The sequence below is a fragment of the Wyeomyia smithii genome, chromosome 3 (assembly GCF_029784165.1).
Source record: "Wyeomyia smithii strain HCP4-BCI-WySm-NY-G18 chromosome 3, ASM2978416v1, whole genome shotgun sequence".
In the NCBI taxonomy this organism is placed as follows: Eukaryota; Metazoa; Arthropoda; class Insecta; order Diptera; family Culicidae; genus Wyeomyia; species Wyeomyia smithii.
Genome location: NC_073696.1, coordinates 193,001,765 through 193,022,363, shown reverse-complemented (window position 1 = coordinate 193,022,363; position 20,599 = coordinate 193,001,765). Strand labels below are relative to the sequence as shown.

At 38.6% G+C, this 20,599-nt stretch overlaps 1 protein-coding gene across 6 annotated transcripts in view; it reads right to left on the bottom strand.

Annotated features, from left to right (window-relative positions):
* Positions 1-2,042: 2,042 nt before the first annotated feature.
* LOC129727749 (organic cation transporter protein) overlaps positions 2,043-20,599 on the bottom strand; it is a 110,312-nt gene continuing 91,755 nt past the window's right edge. For 4 of the 6 annotated variants that reach the window (XM_055685880.1, XM_055685879.1, XM_055685881.1 and 1 more), the window contains 9 exons: positions 7,739-8,142; positions 7,305-7,448; positions 6,945-7,197; positions 6,608-6,875; positions 5,716-6,016; positions 5,391-5,571; positions 5,142-5,287; positions 4,058-4,182; positions 2,043-3,985 (listed from right to left, as the gene is read on the bottom strand). In XM_055685880.1, coding sequence (XP_055541855.1) covers positions 3,958-3,985; positions 4,058-4,182; positions 5,142-5,287; positions 5,391-5,571; positions 5,716-6,016; positions 6,608-6,875; positions 6,945-7,197; positions 7,305-7,448; positions 7,739-8,142 — 1,850 coding nt within the window. In that variant the 3' untranslated portion in view covers positions 2,043-3,957. The remainder of the gene's footprint in view (positions 3,986-4,057; positions 4,183-5,141; positions 5,288-5,390; positions 5,572-5,715; positions 6,017-6,607; positions 6,876-6,944; positions 7,198-7,304; positions 7,449-7,738; positions 8,143-20,599) is intronic. The other 2 variants (XM_055685884.1, XM_055685882.1) reach the window with 1 other exon arrangement.

Below are 20,599 nucleotides of genomic sequence, written 5' to 3'. Positions count from 1 at the left end.
ATTTTGCAATAAAGTTTTCGTTTAATTTGCGTAAGCTTGATGATCACCGATGATCAGGAAAGAGTTTACAGCATTTGGGCTTGGTGTATTCCATTTTAACTTTATTCATCTTCACAAAATGCAAACTGTTACTAACACATCTGGAGTAGTGCAATCGTTTTTATATACGAAAACAGATATTATAGGGAACCCAGTAGTTATTGGTTGCGTACTTTACAAACAGTTATTATTAGTAAACAAGTAGGTAGTGTTGCACGACAAACATATTTTTTTAGAAAACATTCGGCAAAGGGGAACGTGTAGGTAGACTAAGGTTTAGCGCTTGAGTTATTTATCCAATCATTTTGTTGTCAAAGGATGAATTGTATATTTTGGATCAAGCATTCCAATGAACGTATGGTTTTTGCTGGAGAACCATGGACAAATTAAGAAAAACGTGTATTAAAGATTAATAATTTTTCGAGCTTAAATTATAAATAACTCGAAAACCGATGCCTTTAGAATTTTAACTACCAAGAGCTTTTTGATTCAAAATGACTCTCTGCATCTTTTAAAATCATCAGAATACAAATATTTTGAAAAATGTTTAAATTAGAATTTTTATGAAAAAATTAATCTACCATAAAAAAAATATTTTTCATTTTTCCATCCTGGACTTTTTTTTAAAAGTTGCGTATTAACGTCAAGTTTCTTTAAAAAAAATAAGAAAAAAATTCAACTCTTTTTTTTTAAATTGAAATTTAATGTTTATTTTTAATTTTGTTTGGTCAAAAAAAAATTTTTTTTGTACAGTGTATATTTTTTTTATGGTGCATTTTTAATTCCCTACAACTCATTCAGACAGTTTTTCTATACAACCAACGGTTTCTGGGCTACAATGCTTCGAATAAAACCTATTCCAAAAGGCATACGCCCTTTTAAAATGTAACTCATGGGTGTAAAAAATCGCTCCATCTGTGAAAAATGCCCAGTTTGCTAAGCCAAATACGTGTGCAAAGTTTCATTCAAATCAAAAATGGTCGATATTCGACTATAGGTCATTTGGCGCGATCTTGCTCACGTATGGTTTAGGCCATTTTGAGCTTTCTAGAATGAAAAGTGCAAAAAAGTATGTTTCCCCATTCAAATCTTCATACAAATTTGAAATGCAATGCGCCAAGCGGAGACAAAACCAATCGACTGTGGCCCTAAAGCTCAAACTGAAAAAAAGAAGATTTACAACTCGTTCCCAGGAATTATGAAAGGAAAACTTCTGCTTTCAAGAGGATTCAGCGCTAGCGCAAAAGGCACTGGTTGTTCAAAAGTGGTGAAAGGAAAATTATCCGATTTGTATCAAATGAACATGCTAGAAAGGCTGGGTGGAGTGAAACATGTGACTTTGGATACTTTTAAGAGCCTTTTAGTAAAGACCTGGAATGAAATGCCGATGGAAGACGAACGTGCGACTTGTGATAATTGTGAAAAGCGTTTGCAGGCTGTGATCAGGTGCAAAGCCGAATGATTTCAACTAAATTTATACTACTATAACTTTACTATTCCACTATGTTGATAAAAAGTATCAGAGAAGAAATATTAATCTGTCATGCTTTTATGGCATAAATGAAGTGTATCACTTTCACGGCGACACCCTGTACATAGCGAATGTCTTTCGGAATTAGTCTATAATGCCGAAATTTTCATATTTGATTTTGATTACATTTTGTTTGGTTTCAATAGAGCTGTTATTTTGTGATATTAGTTTATCATTTGAAATCACGATGGCCTTTCAAAAACCAAAGCCCAGGTGCTACATTCCGTTTTGGGATTCGATTTTCTGTTTATTCTATACATAGCCACTTCGCAGCCAACCTTCGTGTCGTTCTCGTGTTAAAAATAGTTGAATTGCAGCTCTAAGGAAAAATATACGAACCAGTTATGATGCCGTGGTATACCTACCTAGCCCAGCTTCAGCATCAATTCAAGTGTTTCTCATACCCATTGAAACCAGATCGAAGAATCCTTTAGAATAGGGGGAGTTCAACAAAACACAAAAAAGCAACAACTTCCATTATAGCACATTTATTAACAATATTTTAGTCGCCTATTGCCGTTACAATCAATAAAAATGGGGTTGTATGTACACAGCAGTATTGGAGTAATTTGAATGATTTGACGAAACGGCAATTCTCGTGAATTGTTTTCCCGATTACATTCATGTTATCCGAGTACGATATCATATCATAACACTATCAACTACAGTAGTCCTATTGTTAAGTACTAACGCATGAAAATGTACAAAAGATAACATGTGTGCTCATTCATTAACTTACCCTATCACTCGTGTTTAGCGATTCAATAAATGCTCTCTATCAAGCCCAACATCGATAGTAATTGTTTGTGTTTCGACACGAAAACAAATACCTTCTTGTGAAGGTCAAAACATGCAACGATTTTCAATTGCGTCCAAACAGGAATTCTAAAAATATTATGATTTCAAACTAGCTCAAGCATAAAATTGTAACTCTTTCTCTCTCTCTCTCAACTCCAAATACATGCTTTGTTTTGATTGTAGTTCGTTGATAGAAATGTTTCTAATTCAAGGGGTGCATTTTGAATATCTATTAAATCAGTTTACAACCTAGTTATATAGAGCCACTTTAAGTACATTTAAATAGTTTAGCTGGGATTAAATCCGTCATTGGATATACATTTTCACTATTATAAAACGACGAAAGCATATTTATATATGTTTTTGTTTGTTTGTTAATTTATCACAATGCGACATCTATTCGATAAATTTTAACTTTGCAATATAGTTGGTGATTTGCTTTTTTCGGTTGCTTTTTTTTGTGCAACGCTTTTCTCTGTGACGTTAAGCCGTCGCTCGGGGAGGGGGTGGCGACTCGCCTAAATGCATTGTTTTTGTGTAACGTCGTGTATGACATTTAGTGGCTTCGGAATTTGTAACGCTGTGCTTGTCACATGGGACGATTTCATAATTATTGATACTATCTCAAGTATGACAGTAGTTATAGTTATATCTCTTTTGAATTTTTAGCTTACTGACTTAATAAATTCCATTTGTTTTGGCATTGTTCAACTGGTGTCTACTGTATAATTTATGGGTTTCAGTCCTGGTGAGTTTGTTCCCAAATAACAAATAGAACTTGAATTTAAAATGATATTGACACGAAATAAGCACTCGCTGGTAGCAGAAACGAAAATCCAGCAGCATGTGACAAGCACTCATGTTTTACCGTAGATTAGCTAAAAACTTATTTAAATGACACAAACATATTCCAGTACAGGTTTTCGTTTATAAATATGTATGCTGTCTATTATTATGTGTTTGTATGTCGTTCAACGTATACAGTTTTTATTATACTGGTGAGAGCTGTGTGAATGTGTGTAAATAATTGTCGTGTATACAGTAGTGGTCAAATAGTTTATATAAAAAACTGTTCTCTGGACCAGCCAGATGAACGATCTAAAATTCGTCAGCTATTTATTTTTAGTTATTGTTTAAAATGTTATTCCTGTTTTATCAGTTAAAATTGGTAATGACTATTGGTTTTGTTAAATATGGCAATATGGATTTGACGCACCAATCGCTGTTTGCCTTTTCCCGGATATATGCAATAAATGCTCCTATAGATAAAGTTAGTTTCACAAAACATCAATTTGCCGTATATCGTATATGTGTCACAAAGAGGAACAGCAATCTAACGTTCACGATGTATGAGTTTTGAATACTTATGTAAAAATTGACAGATTCTAATGCTTTTACACCATTTTACTCAGTTACCTAAATAATATTATACCGAAACATTCATTTCTGGTCGTGGATGACACTTTCCAAACAATCGTTCGGGCTCACTAGTTATGAGATTTTTTTTTCTGGAGAGAATACAATTAACAAACTCTAGATATGGCAGTAGTAGCGTATCTTAAGTTATTGATTCCATTGGATTAGCTAGTTTAGGTCATCGCTTGAGTATCCACTTCCCTGTTAAAAAGAGAGAAATAAAAAATAGCATTGTGAGATATCTAATCACTCAAGACAGATTTCAACACTCACTTTTCTTCATCTCTTTCCTGGTGATCCGGATGTTGCATAGTCTCTGGTAGGAACACGATTACAATAGCACCAAAAATGCACCAAGCTGTTAACAGAGTCATTAGCAGATGATCCTCAATTTTGTTCTGTTAAAAGTTCAAAACAAAAACAGTTAGAACATATTTTTACAAACTGGACGTAGTAAAATGTAGTTTTAATTCATTAAAAATCTGGAATCAATGTTCATTTTATAGCACGGGTCATAGTAGGCGATCGTTGAATGTTTTATCAGTGTATTCTTTGAAACCTGTAAAAACTTTACGTTGATCCGTATTATCACAGATAACAGATATCCAAGCTAGAACAAAAAACTCCAGAAATCGCGTGTAAGATTTCAAATTCTTACTCGCTTGGAATGCTAACGACATCTTTCTGCAACTTGCGTTGCGAATTCAACCACTTTAGTGATGGCAGCGCTGGATTAAAGTCAAAGCTGCCAGACGCATGAAAATTCTCACAAATAGTAGAGTCGCTGTTTTTGCAACGATATAATACAGGTCGGACTTGATTATCCGGAACATCAAAAATTTTTTCATTCCGGATAATCAAGTTTTCCGGATAATCGAATCACACAAAAAATACTGAAATTTTGCGATTAACGAACATAAAATAAATATTTCTTTTCACTTGTATGATGCAGTGGCGTAACCAGAAGTTATTTTTGAGGCGAAAAGCGGTAAAATCTTGAGAAGCAAAAAAATAAATTGGACATTCATTATTTTCACTTAATTCTAACATGTCCCAAACATGCCAGAAGTAACTTAAATGGTAACAAATATGCCAGAAGGGATGGTAAAGGCAAAATTTTGTAATAAAATTTGAAAACGAACACAAAAAAACTAGTCTAAAGTCGAGTCTAAAATTCCGGATAATCGAGTTTCCGGATAATCAAGTTTCCGGATAATCGAGTCCAACCTGTACTGTTTTTGTGAGCTTTGTGTATTTTTTTCATACTCACCAGTGCTAATAAGTACTTTATCGCAGGGGCGATTTACTGATTGGATTTTGAAAAAAAAAAAACAACCTGCAGGACGAGTCAACTTACCAATAAAGAGAGATATGGTGTAAGGACTAACGCGAATCCAGCGGCAACGTTGCAGGCGCCCACACCAACGTTACGGATCGACGTGGGGTAAAGTTCCGCCGTGTACACCGGCATGATAGTGTTACCTGCACTAATGGTAAATTTGCCTGCAAGAGTAATAAAATTTTTTATATTGTCAATGAGTTTTCGAAACCATTATTACAATATCAATAAATCTACTAGTTGAAAACAATTCTTTGCAGTACTTACCGACCATAACAAATGTAATTTTCAGTGAAAGATATGCTATTTTTCCTTCAACAACGGCGGCACAGAGGCAAGCAAGCGACGCGGCAAAAAACGTCGCACAGAAGAGCCACTTTTTACCAGTCTTGTTAATAATGTACATTGCGAGTGCAATAGCCGGAATCTCTACTAATCCCGCAAGAGCCTGTGCGATAGATGAAATCGAAAAAAATCATCGTATTAATATAGCGTGGTGAATACGGCCCCTGCAACATTTGTTACTGTGTTGCATGGTATAAATTGAGGCTTATAGCTTCACTGTGCAACATTGAACGTGCTGTGCACTTACCGAGTTAAGATAGATGTTGCCACCGAAACTGTTCATGTTTAGCACCAATCCGTAGTACACGAGATTCATAGTGAACCAGATGCATAGGAAGCAGAACGTTACTCGACGGAGGTATCGTGTTCGGAATAGATCGCAAGCTCCCGCCATTGCGTCATCTTCGTTCACTGGCGGTTTCAGCATTTTGTCCAAATTGTCCGGTAGGGGTCTATTGTTAAAAGCAGCTGCCTTTCGCACGATATCCTTGACCTCGGCTACACGGCCTTTGCACAGCAACCATCGAGGCGATTCCGGAAGCACGAACCTAAGATCCAAAGGAAGAGACAGGGGCAAGGGGATTTAAAAATAGATTACAAGTATGGTTCCGAGTAGCTCCAAGCAAGTGACTAATGTAAAAATAAACGTAGGTGGTATCTAAGAGACAAGCGATCGTTTCTTTTTTAAAATTGTTTGTCGACACTAATTGGCCCACTGACAGCTGATTTTCACTAATGGATTGTTGGACAATGAGGGAGCACGGTTTTTACAATGTCGTATAAGTGATCAACTAACTTGACAAGTGTTTTGATTAGGTACGATATTTATGTTGTGACAATATGTAATAAAATCGAGTTAAGTTTTATTTATAATGATGTTCATTATAACCAGTTGGTGAGGTAGACATATGTAAAGGCAGAAAATTTTTACATATCTTCAGTAGTCAGAAATTTGGAAACAACTGAATGCTAAACTATTTCGAAAAGAGAACAGAGACGCAGTAAAAACTGCATCTGTGAACGAGATCATCTCGACGTCTTATGAGTCGAGTTTAAATACCAGCTAATATCATTAGTATAACAATTTTGATGTTTGGTAGCTTCAAAATAAAATAAAAATACTAAAACCAACGCCTTACCACAACAGGCAGAGTAAAACTCCTGGTAACCCAATGCAAAGCTGTAGCTTGCGATGGTCCTGCGTCAGATAAGCAATTCCCGAGATCATAATATATGACACCGGTAACGGGAACAGATTGTACATTCCCGCTATAGTTCTCCACTTCCCATCTACATACTCGATGGCTAAAATTAGGCCAGCATAGGTTACCGAAACCGAAACCAGTCCAAGCAATGCTCGAAGAATTAAAAGTATCTCCAACGAGTTCACAAAAGCCAATGCAATACCTGTAAACGGAATAAATCACAATATCTATTAAAGTTGGATCCATTTACCGAAGATTTTCGCGTACTCACCAAAAATTGACTGTAGAACAGCAGATATGAAGAGCATTTTCTTACGACCAAATTTGTCCGACAGAACACCACTCGTGATGCCGCCGGTGGCCACACCGACTAGAAAAAACATCTCCGCAACATCTTTAAGATAGCCTTTGTCACACACCAGGTTCCATTCCGAACCCCACGTGTTCCCGAGGTTATCGTTGACGTCGAACTCCCACGCACTGCAAGTCACATGAGACAAGTTCGTGGGTAAGCTCAAATTCGTCTGCTCGGTGCCGAATCAACCGGAAGAAAAAGAAATTCACAACAAATGAGGACACTGCTAATTAGCGAATCGCGTACCTATCCATAGCAACCGAAATCAACACCTACCAGCATCTGCTCCGACTGAATTGAGCTCCAGTCGTAGTTTAGTATTCGGCAGTTTTCCTCCGCCCGGGTCACGTTCCGCCAGAGCTCAACGGGGGTATTATTTAAATGCGGCGGCCGTTGGCACCAGTGACCTTTTTCTGCTGCCTGGTACGAAACCAAAGGTAGGGTTTGCGGTTGGTCCATTGCCACGTTCCATCGTTCGACCGACAAAAGGAAACCGAAAATGATACAAAAAAGGAGGAAGGAAACTAGGGCCGTTACTACCGTTGGCGAATCGAAAGGCAATGGTTAGGGGTGCTTAGCGTATCGTATTATTTTTGTTTTGAACTTTCGAAACATTAACCATGTTTGATAATTTTAAAGTTCGGTTCCATCAGACATTAACTCAAATTTAAATTCAATTTAGATTATTTCTCAAGTTTGATAAAACGCACCTGAAACGTTGGTGAGTAGATGTGGAACGTATTCGGGACCTGAAACAGGGACAGGAGAAATGTCATCACGAACTGCCACTTTCCGTAGTCGCCTATTAGATTGCCGATTACGTCGCATTCCTCGTCCGGATTTTTGTGTTTCTTCGGGGGCGATGGAGTTGTCTTACTAGTGCTATGATTATTGTTGTTGCTACTGTTTGTGGCGTTCGGCATCCTTTTACTGCTGCTGTTGTTGCTAACCGAGGTTGGAGTTGTGGCCAACGGAGACGGACTGTTTCTGCTGTTGTTGTGACTGCTGGCGGTGCCCGTCAAGCGGGACGAGGCGGAATGGGAATTCGAAGCGACTGCTGCCAGATCTTCGTTGGGTGAACTATCCGATATGTTTCGAGGGCTGGACATCTTCACTGAAAAGAGGGGAGATTCAAACAATCAAATATTAGTTGCTTGTGTAAAATGTGATTATATAATAGTGTAACAAATGTTAGTAACAGACCTTCGCAGCGTAGGCTGGGCTTACAACATTTACCTAATGATAGCACTTCTGCATCATTATAATAAATTATAGTAGAACCATAGAATGTCTTTTAGGAATAACCTAAAAGTTGTTAAAATTTTAATAATTTATTCTACGAGAAATTGTTATTACCTCAGGTGAATGCCTTGATGTCTGAATAATTTTGTCGAACCCAGATCAAATTTTCGCTGCTCAACACCATCCGCTACTTATCACCAACCTTCTTGCGTGGCAATTCGTGGGTTCAACAATGTTCTCTAATCAACAACAAAATATTTCAAACCCGAACCCCTCCCGCATTACTCTACCTGGAACTAATGGAGCTAAAACACTCCATGGTGTAGAGCTCAGTGCAAATAGGGCGCACGCCGCATCTATAAGAAAGGCGACAAATTTGATTGTGGGTACTATCGTGCGATCACCGTCCTGAATGCCGCCTACAAAGTGCTTCTTCCAAATCATTTTCCGCCTACTCTTACCGCTAGTTAACAGATTCGATCGAAGGTATCAGGTCGGCTTCCTGGAAGGACGGTCTACGATGGACCAAATCTTTACCATACGTCAGATCGAGAAATGCTGTGAATACAGAACCCCCACGCACCACCATCATCGACTTCAAAGCCGCGTATGATACTATCGACCGAAAAGAGCTGACCTTTAACATGGACGAAAACGGCTTTTCGGGGAAGCTGATTTGAGTGATAAAGGCTTCGGTGGATGACACGCAGTGCTATATGCGGATTTTTAAATTCCCGCAGAGTTTCGACAGAATGAGGGTCTCTTCTGTCTGCTATTCAACATTACGCAACAGGGTGTAATGAGTCGAGTTTACGTTAACACGTGGGGTACGATTTCAAACAAATCCAGTCTTTAGACATAGAAAAAGCATTCGACAGTGTTTGGCATAGAGGTTTGATTGCGAAATTGCAAACTTTTAATTTTCCAATTTTCCTAATCAAAATTTTAAAAAATTATCTTAGTGATCGAACTCTGCAGGTTGTCTATCAGAATTCAAAATCTGATAGATTTCCTGTCAGAGCAGGTGTACCTCAAGGTTCAGTCTTGGGTCCAGTCCTGTACAACATATTCACTTCAGATCTTCCTGATTTGCCTCCAGGATGCACAAAGTCATTGTTCTGCGATGACACAAGCATTTCCGCAAAAGGAAAAAGTCTTCGTGTCATATGCAGTCGATTGCAGAAAAGTTTAGATATTTTTTCTTCCTACTTGCAAAAGTGGAAAATCTCTCCCACAGCTTCTAAAACCCAAATGATAATTTTTCCGCATAAGACTAGGGCCTTTTTTCTCAAGCCAAACAATAATCACGTTGTCAAGATGAATGGGGTTATTTTAAGTTGGTCCGACAAGGTTAAGTACTTGGGACTAATTTATGATAAAAAACTTATTTTCAAAGAGCACATTGAGAGTATACAAGCCAAGTGCATCAAATATACGAGATGTTTATATCCTCTCATTAACAGGAATTCTAAACTTTGTTTAAAGAACAAACTTTTGATTTACAAACAAATTTTTAGACCAGCAATGCTTTATGCTGTACCGATCTGGTCAAGTTGCTGTTCAACAAGGAAGAAAACGCTCCAAAGGATTCAGAATAAAATTCTGAAAATGATTTTGAAGCATCCTCCTTGGTTTGGTACACTTGAATTACATAGACTTACTGGTGTTGAACCATTAGAAGCTATGTCAAATAAAATTATTAACAATTTTCGACAAAAATCGTTGCAATCCTTAATTGCTACGATAAGCTCTCTTCATAGCCAATAAGTTAGCAATTAAGTTAGTTGTAAGTTTACTTCCCCTTTCCTGACAAGTAGGTTTAAATCCCTACGAATGATAAGTCCTAATTGCGAAAGCAAACAAATCCTAACAATTAAAATTACAAATTTCTAACAGTGTTGAGAAGTCACCATTTGTGATTGGATACACATACTCATTATTTACTAATATTTATCATAAATACTTAAGCTACTAACAAATCCCCCCTAAAAAAAAAAAAACAAATCCAGTCGATTCGTTTGCTTTGCTGATGACATTGACAATGTTAGCAATACTCAGAGAAAGAGATATGCGGAGATAATGTTGTGAGCCAACTAGAGTTCCTTATGTATGGCTAACAAAATGATTGATTGTGGTGAAAGTGTATAAATTTACACATAACAATACGCATTACAATTTCACACCTTCACAGTTTCTGCGATGCAATTTTGTAGTCCCAAAGGCTTTTACTAAAACGAGAAGCAACGAGGATTCGGTTGCAGATAAATACGTCCAAAACGGAATGAATGCTAGCTGGTGGAACCGAAGTCGACCGACAACGCCGAGGCAGTAGCATTACGATCGAAGGCGATGAGTTCACTCACCAGTGGCTCACTGGTGACTGAGGACTCATAAGACCGGTTGTTCTCTACGGTCATGAAACATGGACAATGCTCGAGAAGGACCTGCCAGTTCTCGGACGACGGGTACTAAGGACGATTTTTGGCGCCGTACAGGAGAACGGTATTTCGAAGCGGAGGAAGAGAGATCTGGCGAGCTGCACACGGTGTCCCAGGGGTTGGAGAGACAGCAATTCGCCGGACGAGGGACCTTCGGTTTCCACACTAATCCTTGGTTGCCCTTGCGGCAAAGAGGAAAGCTTTACGAACTGTCTTCCCGATCTGGAAAAGCAGTCGAATTACAAGGAGATACCTCGGTCATCTCGTGCTGCTGTGAAGGAAGCCACCAGGAATCACTCACCATTAGGCCCAAGTTTAGGAGCTTCCAAATAAAACGGTCTCCTACAACTTGGCTGTGTCGATAACGACTTCTCTCAAACCGTGAGAGGGAGCTCTTGTCTTTCACACGAAGGACCTGCCAAAGACCGTAAAAATCATAAGGTACTTCCAGGGCAGTACTACTCCAAAACCAGAATAACGATTTCTCCACACGTGCATAGCGAATATGCGAAACGTCACTAGGGGCATCTGACCAGTCCCACCCTCAAAGCCGCAATCCGTCAAAACGTGAGAGTCGCACGTCTGTCGCCTGACGTCTGCTGCAATGGGCGCTTGTTGCTAAAGGTGCACAGACAGCCCCATTCAGCGTGACTGCTGCTGATAACCGTCCACCAATCGGAGCTTTACGCTGCGTTCAGGTGAATCTCATTCATGCAAAAGGGGCATCAGCTATCCGTCGCGCTGATCCAAAACCATGGGCTCACGACGCCAATATCCTCGATCCTTTGATAGCGGTACAAGTTTCTAAGACTAATTGCAAACAAGAGATGGTCGTCGTCTCCGCCTATTTACCGGGATCGTGTACGAAATAATGCCATCCGAAGTTACAGCGCTTGTGTGGCTTTGCCGAGCCATCAACAATCCACTCATTATCGGCTGTGATGCCAACGCACACCATACAGTCTGAGGTAGTTCGGATCGGGACTACTCCTCTTAAAGGAGAACACTTAAAAATCCAAAGAAAACCAATTGTAACTCTTCTAACGAACATTTAGTCAACTGAAGTACATTCTGCCATAAAAATTTCTGAACTCCAGTTAAACTGACATCGCAACAAGTGACCTATAGCACAGGATTACGGAAACTCTCACTTCAAACTGCTCGGTAACAAAACGGACAGTCTGCCGTGATGTGCCCTGGTGGAACGAAACACTCAGCAACCCTCGTCTGGAAGCTAAACCTTCGTTTAACAGGGCTGAAATAACGTTTAATTGCGATGCCATAGAGCATTCCTTACTGAATACAACGCAGAGGTACGCAAAGCCAAAAGGAGATCCTGATCGGGTGTCCTCATCCACACCACACATCTAACGAGTACGGGGTCTACCACGGTGTCACCGACCTCTGCCAGGCTCTCTGCTAAATACTATCTTCACTGGTCGCTTCTCCGGCATTCCAGCCGCGTGGCCGGCCCACTATAGCCTACGTTTCTCCATTTTTCTCAAACCCGAGTCTTCCTGGGACCGCCGTTAGGCATTGCTTCAGGGAGAAGGGTGAGTGTGCTTAGTGCACCCCCTTATTATTAGGTGACTTCGCTGACTTCGTAAAAGTAGGATTAGCCCTCACTGACATTTCGGTGGGTGTTTCGTCGATTGGTTCCTTGCAGCGTGAGGACGATCTGGGAAGCAACCCGTCGCTCTCGTCGTCGCACACCCTCCTCACTATGTTTTCCGGAGTAGTATCCGGCCCGCTCACCGTCAACATTTCGCTCCTTACCTGTCCTTCCGCGTCCGTACATTGTGGACACATAGGTGACTCTGCGTGCCTAAACTTGTGCAGGTACTGCCTAAAGCAACCATGGCCTGACAGTATCTGTGTCAGTTGAAAGTTAACTTCCCCATGGCGGTTCTCCATCCATACGCATATCTCCAGGATGAATCGGTGCGTCCATCAACCCTTGGTAGAATTGGACAATTCTCGCTGCCACCTGGCCATCGAAGTTGACCTTCTGGTGGTCCGTATACTTCTTGTGTCACGTTGGTCGAAGCACTCTACATCCTTTTTGACATGATGCTGATAGGCATCATGCCAGCCAGGACACATATTGCCTCGTACGACACGGTTCTATACGCGCACGCGACCCTCAGGCACATGAGCCTGTAGATGCTTTGCAAAACGAGATTATCCAAAAATGTTTATCAGTATCCTTTGATTTTTAAATAAGGAATAAAAAACTGCTCGAATTGTCTTAAATGACAGTACGCTTATGTACGGTATATGGGCAAACTGTCATTTTAGGTATTTCGAGCATTTTTTATACTTCATTTAAAAATCAAAAGATAATGATAAACATTTTTAAAAAATCACGTTTTGCTCAGAAAAATACACTCTTTCACCTGATACATAAAAATCAAGAAAATTTCAAATGGAAGTAAAGGTTCAGGAAGTGTCTTTCCTGTGTCGTTGTCTCATCGAGCAAAATGATCATGAATAAATTGCAAAAGTTTTCATCATGTTCCAATATTACTTAAAATACATCTACTTTCGTGATGGGTTCGTAATTTTTCACTTGAGTGGCTCTCGCGATAAGCATGAACTACACCTTAATTTTCCATCGTGCCAGTCCCGTATAAAAAATTCGTTTCTTAAAGTAAAGTGATAACCCTGATTTCTCGGTAGATATTATTTTCATGATTTTTCTCACTCAAGTGTCTTCCGTAATAAGGTTAAACACACTTCGCTTTCATTTCAGTCCTGTTTAATCTATGCAGTTTATACGGAAAATAAAGTGCCTTTGAAATTTGTATATTAAGCGTTTCGTTTTAGCGACAGCTACTAACTTTTTCGTGTTTGTTTTCTGTTTCTCAGATTCATTTCCAATTAGGGTGATACAAATTTCAAACTCTTTTTTATGTACAAGGTCCAAGAGGGAGGGCGAATAATTAATAACACCGAGACGAAAAAAGTAATATCTTTTTCTAGTGCTTGTTTGAATCGTGCAGCTTTAAAACACATGTCAATTAGCTCACGGTTCAATGAATGCACAGTTTTTCTAAAAGAAAGAAATGCACAGTTTTTTCTAAAAGAAAGTCGAAAATGAAGGAACAATAAGACAGCTTTTCAAATAATTTTAACGAATTTCGTCGTCATTGTTCGACGATTCTCAAGCTCTGTTTCTGAGCAGACGTTGAATCACGATACCGAACTGCATTCAACACAAATTCCCCGCTTCGTCTAGAACTGGGTTATTCACTCTTTCACGAGGGCTGCAAAAAATCACCCATCACACTTGTCATCATGTTTTCAGTTGGATAAAACTAATTGAATCGTGAGAATAAACAATCCGCCTCGATGAACCGGTAGCGACCCATCACCAGGCGCGAATCTGTCCACCCACGTTACGCCCCGCCAAGTGCGACTCTACGTGCACGGAAAAGTTTCGCTGGTGCGAAAACGACTGCGAAAAGTACACATTTCGCAGCATGGGGCCAATATAATAATATTAAAAAAAAAAGATTTTTTTCAAGCTTTATTTCGCCTCCTATCAGACATTCACAAAGCTTTGAAAGAAAACCAAACTAAAAACAATTATGCATTTTGTGTAGAAGGACTGCAAAATAACTGTGACAAATCACTGAGTACAGCGATGATCTTCTGCGTGCAACTGGCGATGATTGATGCTGGACATCGTTTATTGCCAGCGATCCAAATGCGGTGCAATTTAACCTCAACGACAGTTGGTTGAAATACTGTCCACTATAATAACAGTGAATGCACGCTTTGTGTACCAATAGCACTGATCCTTAACTGGTGACCGCCAAGGGCAGTTGCGTGGTAACTCATTGGAATCACATACATATGCAGAAATGCTCAATGGGCGTCATTGATGAGCCATGATTAATTACAAATGGAAATTAATTCCGGCGTTAGGGAAGATTCATAGTTCAAAGCGTCGTATGCGTGCGTTACGAATTTATCGTCGAAGAAAATCGAATCACAAAACAACACGTGTATTAAACTCATCTCCGCCGGCAGCGCGGACTTAATGGAATGGACTTTAAACTATATCCATGCTTCCAGACCAGCTTGCGTTAGTAGCACATTAAATAACAGTTGTGTTGTGGTAATAAAAGATGCTATTGTATCCAGTATTATGAGTTTAATTAGCTCCCAGTTAGTTCCGAGGTAAGATGCTAATCTAACAAGCCTTTCGTCGTATGTTCGAATCCTTGCTTTGAAGAGATTGCCAGTGGCAGTAGACCTATAATTGTTCTGTACACTAACAGTTTGTGCATTAACATCACCGGTAACCACGGCTATAGTAGTTCTAGCAATTATCGTTATAATTATCCAAAATGCTTATAAATAATAAAGAATAATAATTTCAGTTATTTATTTTGTTCCGTTTCTAATAATTGTTATAAGGGTTTTACTATTTTCAACTAGATTTTAATATGAAAGACCTTGAGCATAAAATCTAACAACCATTTGAAAAGATTGAAATGTCCACGTTCCTCATTGCAGTGATGCTAAGCTTCTCGTGCCGAAGCTAATCTAACGCCTTAGCCAATGTAGCGGAATGTAAATAGAACTTGTTCTGGGTCAACTAGTTTGGCTCTATAATCTAACGACTATGAACGCGACCTTTAAAAATTCAACAACCCCTTCGTTGCCGAAGGAGTGAAAGCTTGCTAACTGCATTCGATGTCCTGTATGTGTGCACTAACCGTACGTGTTGTATTGATTGTATAAAATCTGTATGTACCCCAGTGCCAATGCCGCCAGTATGTACATCCTATCGGAACTACTGACGTCGTTGGTGCGGTGCAAACGAACCTGCACAATGCCAATAAATCTTATTCCGATGTAAATATTTTCAATCTACATGCTTTATTAAGTAATCTGATTATATTATGGTAATTTGCAGCTGTCTTTCCCGCATATCTCACTCTCTCCCACGACTGGTCCGACCAAACCGACCGACCAATTCTGTATGCTTAATTGAGCATATGCTTTTGCTCGAACGACGATGATTTGCTCTTCAATTGAATGCGAAATTGCGTTGTGAAGAGAGGTATCGTGCCAGTTTAATTCAATTTGGTTGCTCGTATAAGGTACAACGATCGACTGAATTGCTTCTAATCGCTACTATTTGAACAGAAAATTGCACACCCCAGCAGACGCTTTGTGTGAAGTTCAGGGTTCTAACTAGAGCACAAAAAACCCACGAGGGGTATTTGTATAACGGCTTAAGGTGGTTATTTATTAGCTCAATTGAACACATTCCGTTCGATGATTATCACTTGGCGAACAATAAAACATGTCGAAAAGCAACACCTACGTTTTGTCCAAAAAATTATAAATAGCATAATCCACGTTCAGGACAAATTTGACCTCTGGTGCTTTGAATAACCATCCGTTATTTGATTCTAAGTCAAGTTAAAGGATTCAATGTGCACTAGGGTGTCCCAAAAAATCGATGTTGAAAAAGTCAAGGTGCTCAGCCCTGAATTGGAAGATAATGTTATTTATAGCATTTTTGTAGAACATTTCGACTTTTTAAAAAATTGTTTTTAGGTTGCCCCTAACGTGATTTATGAAAAAATTACTTTTTTAAGCTACAAACCCACTCTTTTGCACATTTTTCAATTCTGTTCGATTCCTAAATTTTCCCATATATTTTTTTATTTTTGTGGGGTTGTTTTTGAATGTTTCGCATGGTTCAGTTCAGCATTGCATTCAGTTTTGTGACTCCCAGAGCCCATTGAACAGCACAAAAAACATTCTTTTTTCAGAATTTCAAGATAAAACCCTTCAAAATACAAATAAAAAAAAATTGATCAAGAACTGAAGTTTTTATTGCAAAGCGGGACTTACGACGAAAATTTACATGAAAAAAAGATACTTTATATCTTATCGGGGAGCAGAGATATTGGCATTTTTCTATGTGATGGAAAACTATGCATTTTAACAAGTATTTGGTCATTCTCGGCTATTTTCCAGAAACCGTAAGTCGCCATCTTGTATTTCAAAATGACATTTTATGACAATTTCTGGCCCCTGATCATCACCATTCTGGTTAAAGAAACACCCAAACTTGGTTATTTTTGGGTCATTTTCGGCAGTTTTCCAGTCACCAAAAGTTACCATTTCACAACTCAAAATGTTTTCTGAGGTCGATTTGTGGTTTCAATGCCTCATCACGATTTCGCAAATACCCATATTGGGTGGTATTTGGCCACATCTCGCTGTTTTTCAGAAACCGTAAGTCGCCATCTTGGATTTCAAAATGGCATTTGGAGACAATTTCTGGCCTCTGAACGTCATTAAAAAACACCCATATTAGGTGGTATTTGGTCATTTTCGGCAGTTTTCCAGTCACCGGAAGTCGCCATTTCACAACTCAAAATGTTGTCGGAGGTCGATTTGTGGTTTCAGTGTATCATCACAATTTCGGAAATACCCATATTGGGTGGTATTTGGTTATATCCCTGTTTTTCAGAAACCGAAAGTCACCATCTTGGATTTGAAAATGATATTTGGAGACACTTTACGGATAGAAACCAGAAGTTTCCATCTTAAATTTAACAATGGCGTCTGGAGTCAAAAATTTTTCTTGCTCTCAGAAACCTCAACACATCAAATTTGTTTCCATTTGCTTGATTATTTCTCGAGATGTGCAGAAATTTGTGTGGAACCCCTCCTTTCAGAAGAAGGAGGGGTGTCGAAACATTATGAACATATTTGTTACCTCTAAAAACATTTACATGCCAAATTTGGTTCTATTTGATGGATTGGTTCTCGAGCTGTGCGAAATTTGTGTTTCATTTGTATGGAACCCCTCCCTTCCAGGAAAGGGAGGGGTCTCGAATTACCTTAGTCACCTTTCTCGGCCCCTAAAACCCCTATATACAAAATTTCACGCCGATCGGTTCAGTAGTTTCCAAGCTAATACGAAACAGACAGACAGATAAACAGACAGACAGAGCTGCATTTTTATATGTATAGATGTGTCGGTTCCTAGTGCGATTTCCACGGCCTTATAAAGATTAAAAATACGTTTATCGAAAGAATCTATTTGTCTATTAGCATATCGAAAAAAGCACATTGCCGAAATAATGGTGATCGATTTCACCCCATTTTACCTCATAGCACCTTATAGAATTATTGTTATAAAAATTGATCAATTTCACCCCGTTCCATGGTACATAAACTGTTCATTACTGATTACGCGCATACATAAAATCGACTAAACTTGGAGATGTGTTTGCTAAGAGCATTCCTGATTTAAATTACATCAAAAAGGTCATTTGCAGTTAAAACGTATATAACATAAAATAATATGCGGGTGGGAGTAATTTGACTCTCTCGTTCTCTTCGTACTTGTTACGGTATACAGCATATACAGCATACCTTGAAAAAGACCACCAAAAATGGCCGAAACGTCAAACAATTTACACAGATTCTCATACAGCCAAATTAATCCCACCCGCATTACTAATACCAGTCGTTAATCATACACAACATTTTCACTAAAAATATGACTTCCAAATATAGGTATAAAAAAATTGTTATTCTCTAAAAAACAGTCAGTTTTTACGCGGATTTTTTTGCGAGGTTTTACGCGGATTTAATAAATAACCTGGTTTTTTAATAAACGCCGTTTTCTCGCGCGGATTCTGGAATGAACGCGTTTTTTTTTCACGCGTTACCGCGCTAATTCAAAAATGTTTTCGCGAATTTTAGAATTAACGCGGGTTGCGAACCAAAAACGTCTAAAAGTTCATTGAGTAAAAGACATAGTAAAATAAACCCTCCGCCCTCCGAAAGATCCGAAATGACCGACAAAGAGGACGATTTTGAATACTGGCCGTAGAGCGTCTCGGGTTTTTTCTGAAGCCTTTCTTGATGGTTTACTTCACGCGGATTTTCTAATTATCGCGTAATTTTTAAATTAACGCGATTTTTCAAGTGGATTTTCGAATTACCGCGTTCTTTACGCGGTCTTGCGACAATTTCGAAAAGTGTCTAAATGATATCATCAAAATTATCTTTGCTGCAAATCAAGGGTAAAATTCTCACTCACTGTTGAATAAAAATCCCTTTTACAGAGTATATTTTTCCAAGTCTAGAAATCAATTTTCTACAACCCGTTCACATACAACATTTGCGTAAGCTAACAAATTCTACGTAGATTCGCGATGAACGAAATGCTTTTATTTCAATACTTCTTCGTTCAATACTGAAGCAATAATTTCTTTGTAGATCCCAACTAGAAGTAGTTATCAAAGGTAACATCTAAAAAGATGCTCAGGAAATTATTCAGAACAAATTCTTATTATTTTCTCTAAAGTATCAAATATTTGTACTATTCATTTTGTCTATATCGTATTAGAAATATTTTCAATTAGATTGCATTTATTATTAATGCCATGTCAAGCTTTCCTACTCATACCATCCATGACATGTTTTTATAAATGTTTTACTTTAATAAATTCTATTATGCTGCAGGCCAGAACAACATTCATAAATCAGTAACGTGACACGCTCTCTTATGACTCTAATATAAAACAATGCATCAGCCTCAGAAGCAATAAAATTTCGAGGTTTAACCGTTTGTCAGGGCAAATTGATATGTTAAAATAATTCTGTGGACGACGGAGTAAAAAGTTACGTGAATCAGAGCATCGTATGACCCCAGACAATCCGTGCGAAAAAACTGTATTGGCACTGACACCACATGACATGGACATTGATCTGCGTCAAGTAAGATAACCGCACAAAAATTTATTTTAATTGGCTCCATCAAAGTTCACCAACAAAAAAAGACTAAACCGGCTTGTGTCCGCCGATGTGTGATAAGGAATTACACTGACTGTTATAGGTATCACTATCAAGTAAATAAGAAGTCAGATTGTGCGGTGGTAGCTATTTTGGTGAATAAATAAACATGCGGAAGGTATTATGTAATTTGGTTCTTTTTTCTACTCTTCTCCAGCCAACTTCCAGCACTGTTAGAACTGTAATGATTCAACTTCGGAGTAATATTTGACAAGCTGTAGTAACCATGTTAAACTGAAAAAGTAAATATCACCTCGATTTTTTTTTTTTTTTTTTTTTTTTTTTGAGAAAATAATTAAGGTTCTCATCAAACTCTGGCTCGGCAACCGCAATCTCAAACTGGGAAGATCAAAGTCACAATCCAAACAGCTGACATGCCACGATGATGAATGGCGAAGCTCGTCAAACACTAGACCAGGAAATGTTCCTGCTGTATGTAACCTTTCTGGACGTCCGCTCGTTTGTTTGAATTGAGCCGTACAGCTAGATTTCACATATCAGCAACATTTTTTTATAGAAAGCAGCAAACAAGCTAACCATATGCAGTCAAGGACACAGAATCATGTGACAGTTTGTACATCGTGGTCTAAGTTTCCCATAGAAGCATCGGAAGTTCGGAATTTCATACCACGTAGCTCCAAATATTCTTTTATCAAGCTCGTGTGTACCTATTTGCATATCAAAACTGTGGCAAACCACATCAATCCCGGTTAAATTTTAATCATCTTTTACACGGTAAACTCTGCCGTATTCACAAAAGCTCCTCCTTCCATCTATTGGCTAACGAATTGCAATATGACAACGAAAAGGATGAAAAACAAATTTGAATATTGCCGTGTGATTCAGAATTTACCATTGACAATATCGGTTGTTGTATCTTAAAGAACCTCATTTTTGCTCTTATCGGTATACGACCAAAACCACACAGTCAGTAAGGAAGAAATCAACCTTCATCATAACATTAATGTTATCTTTTTTCACCTCATGTGCTTGACCTTCCAGCGAAAAGTTACACCACCTGTTCTGTTCACCCGCAGCAAAGGGTAAACC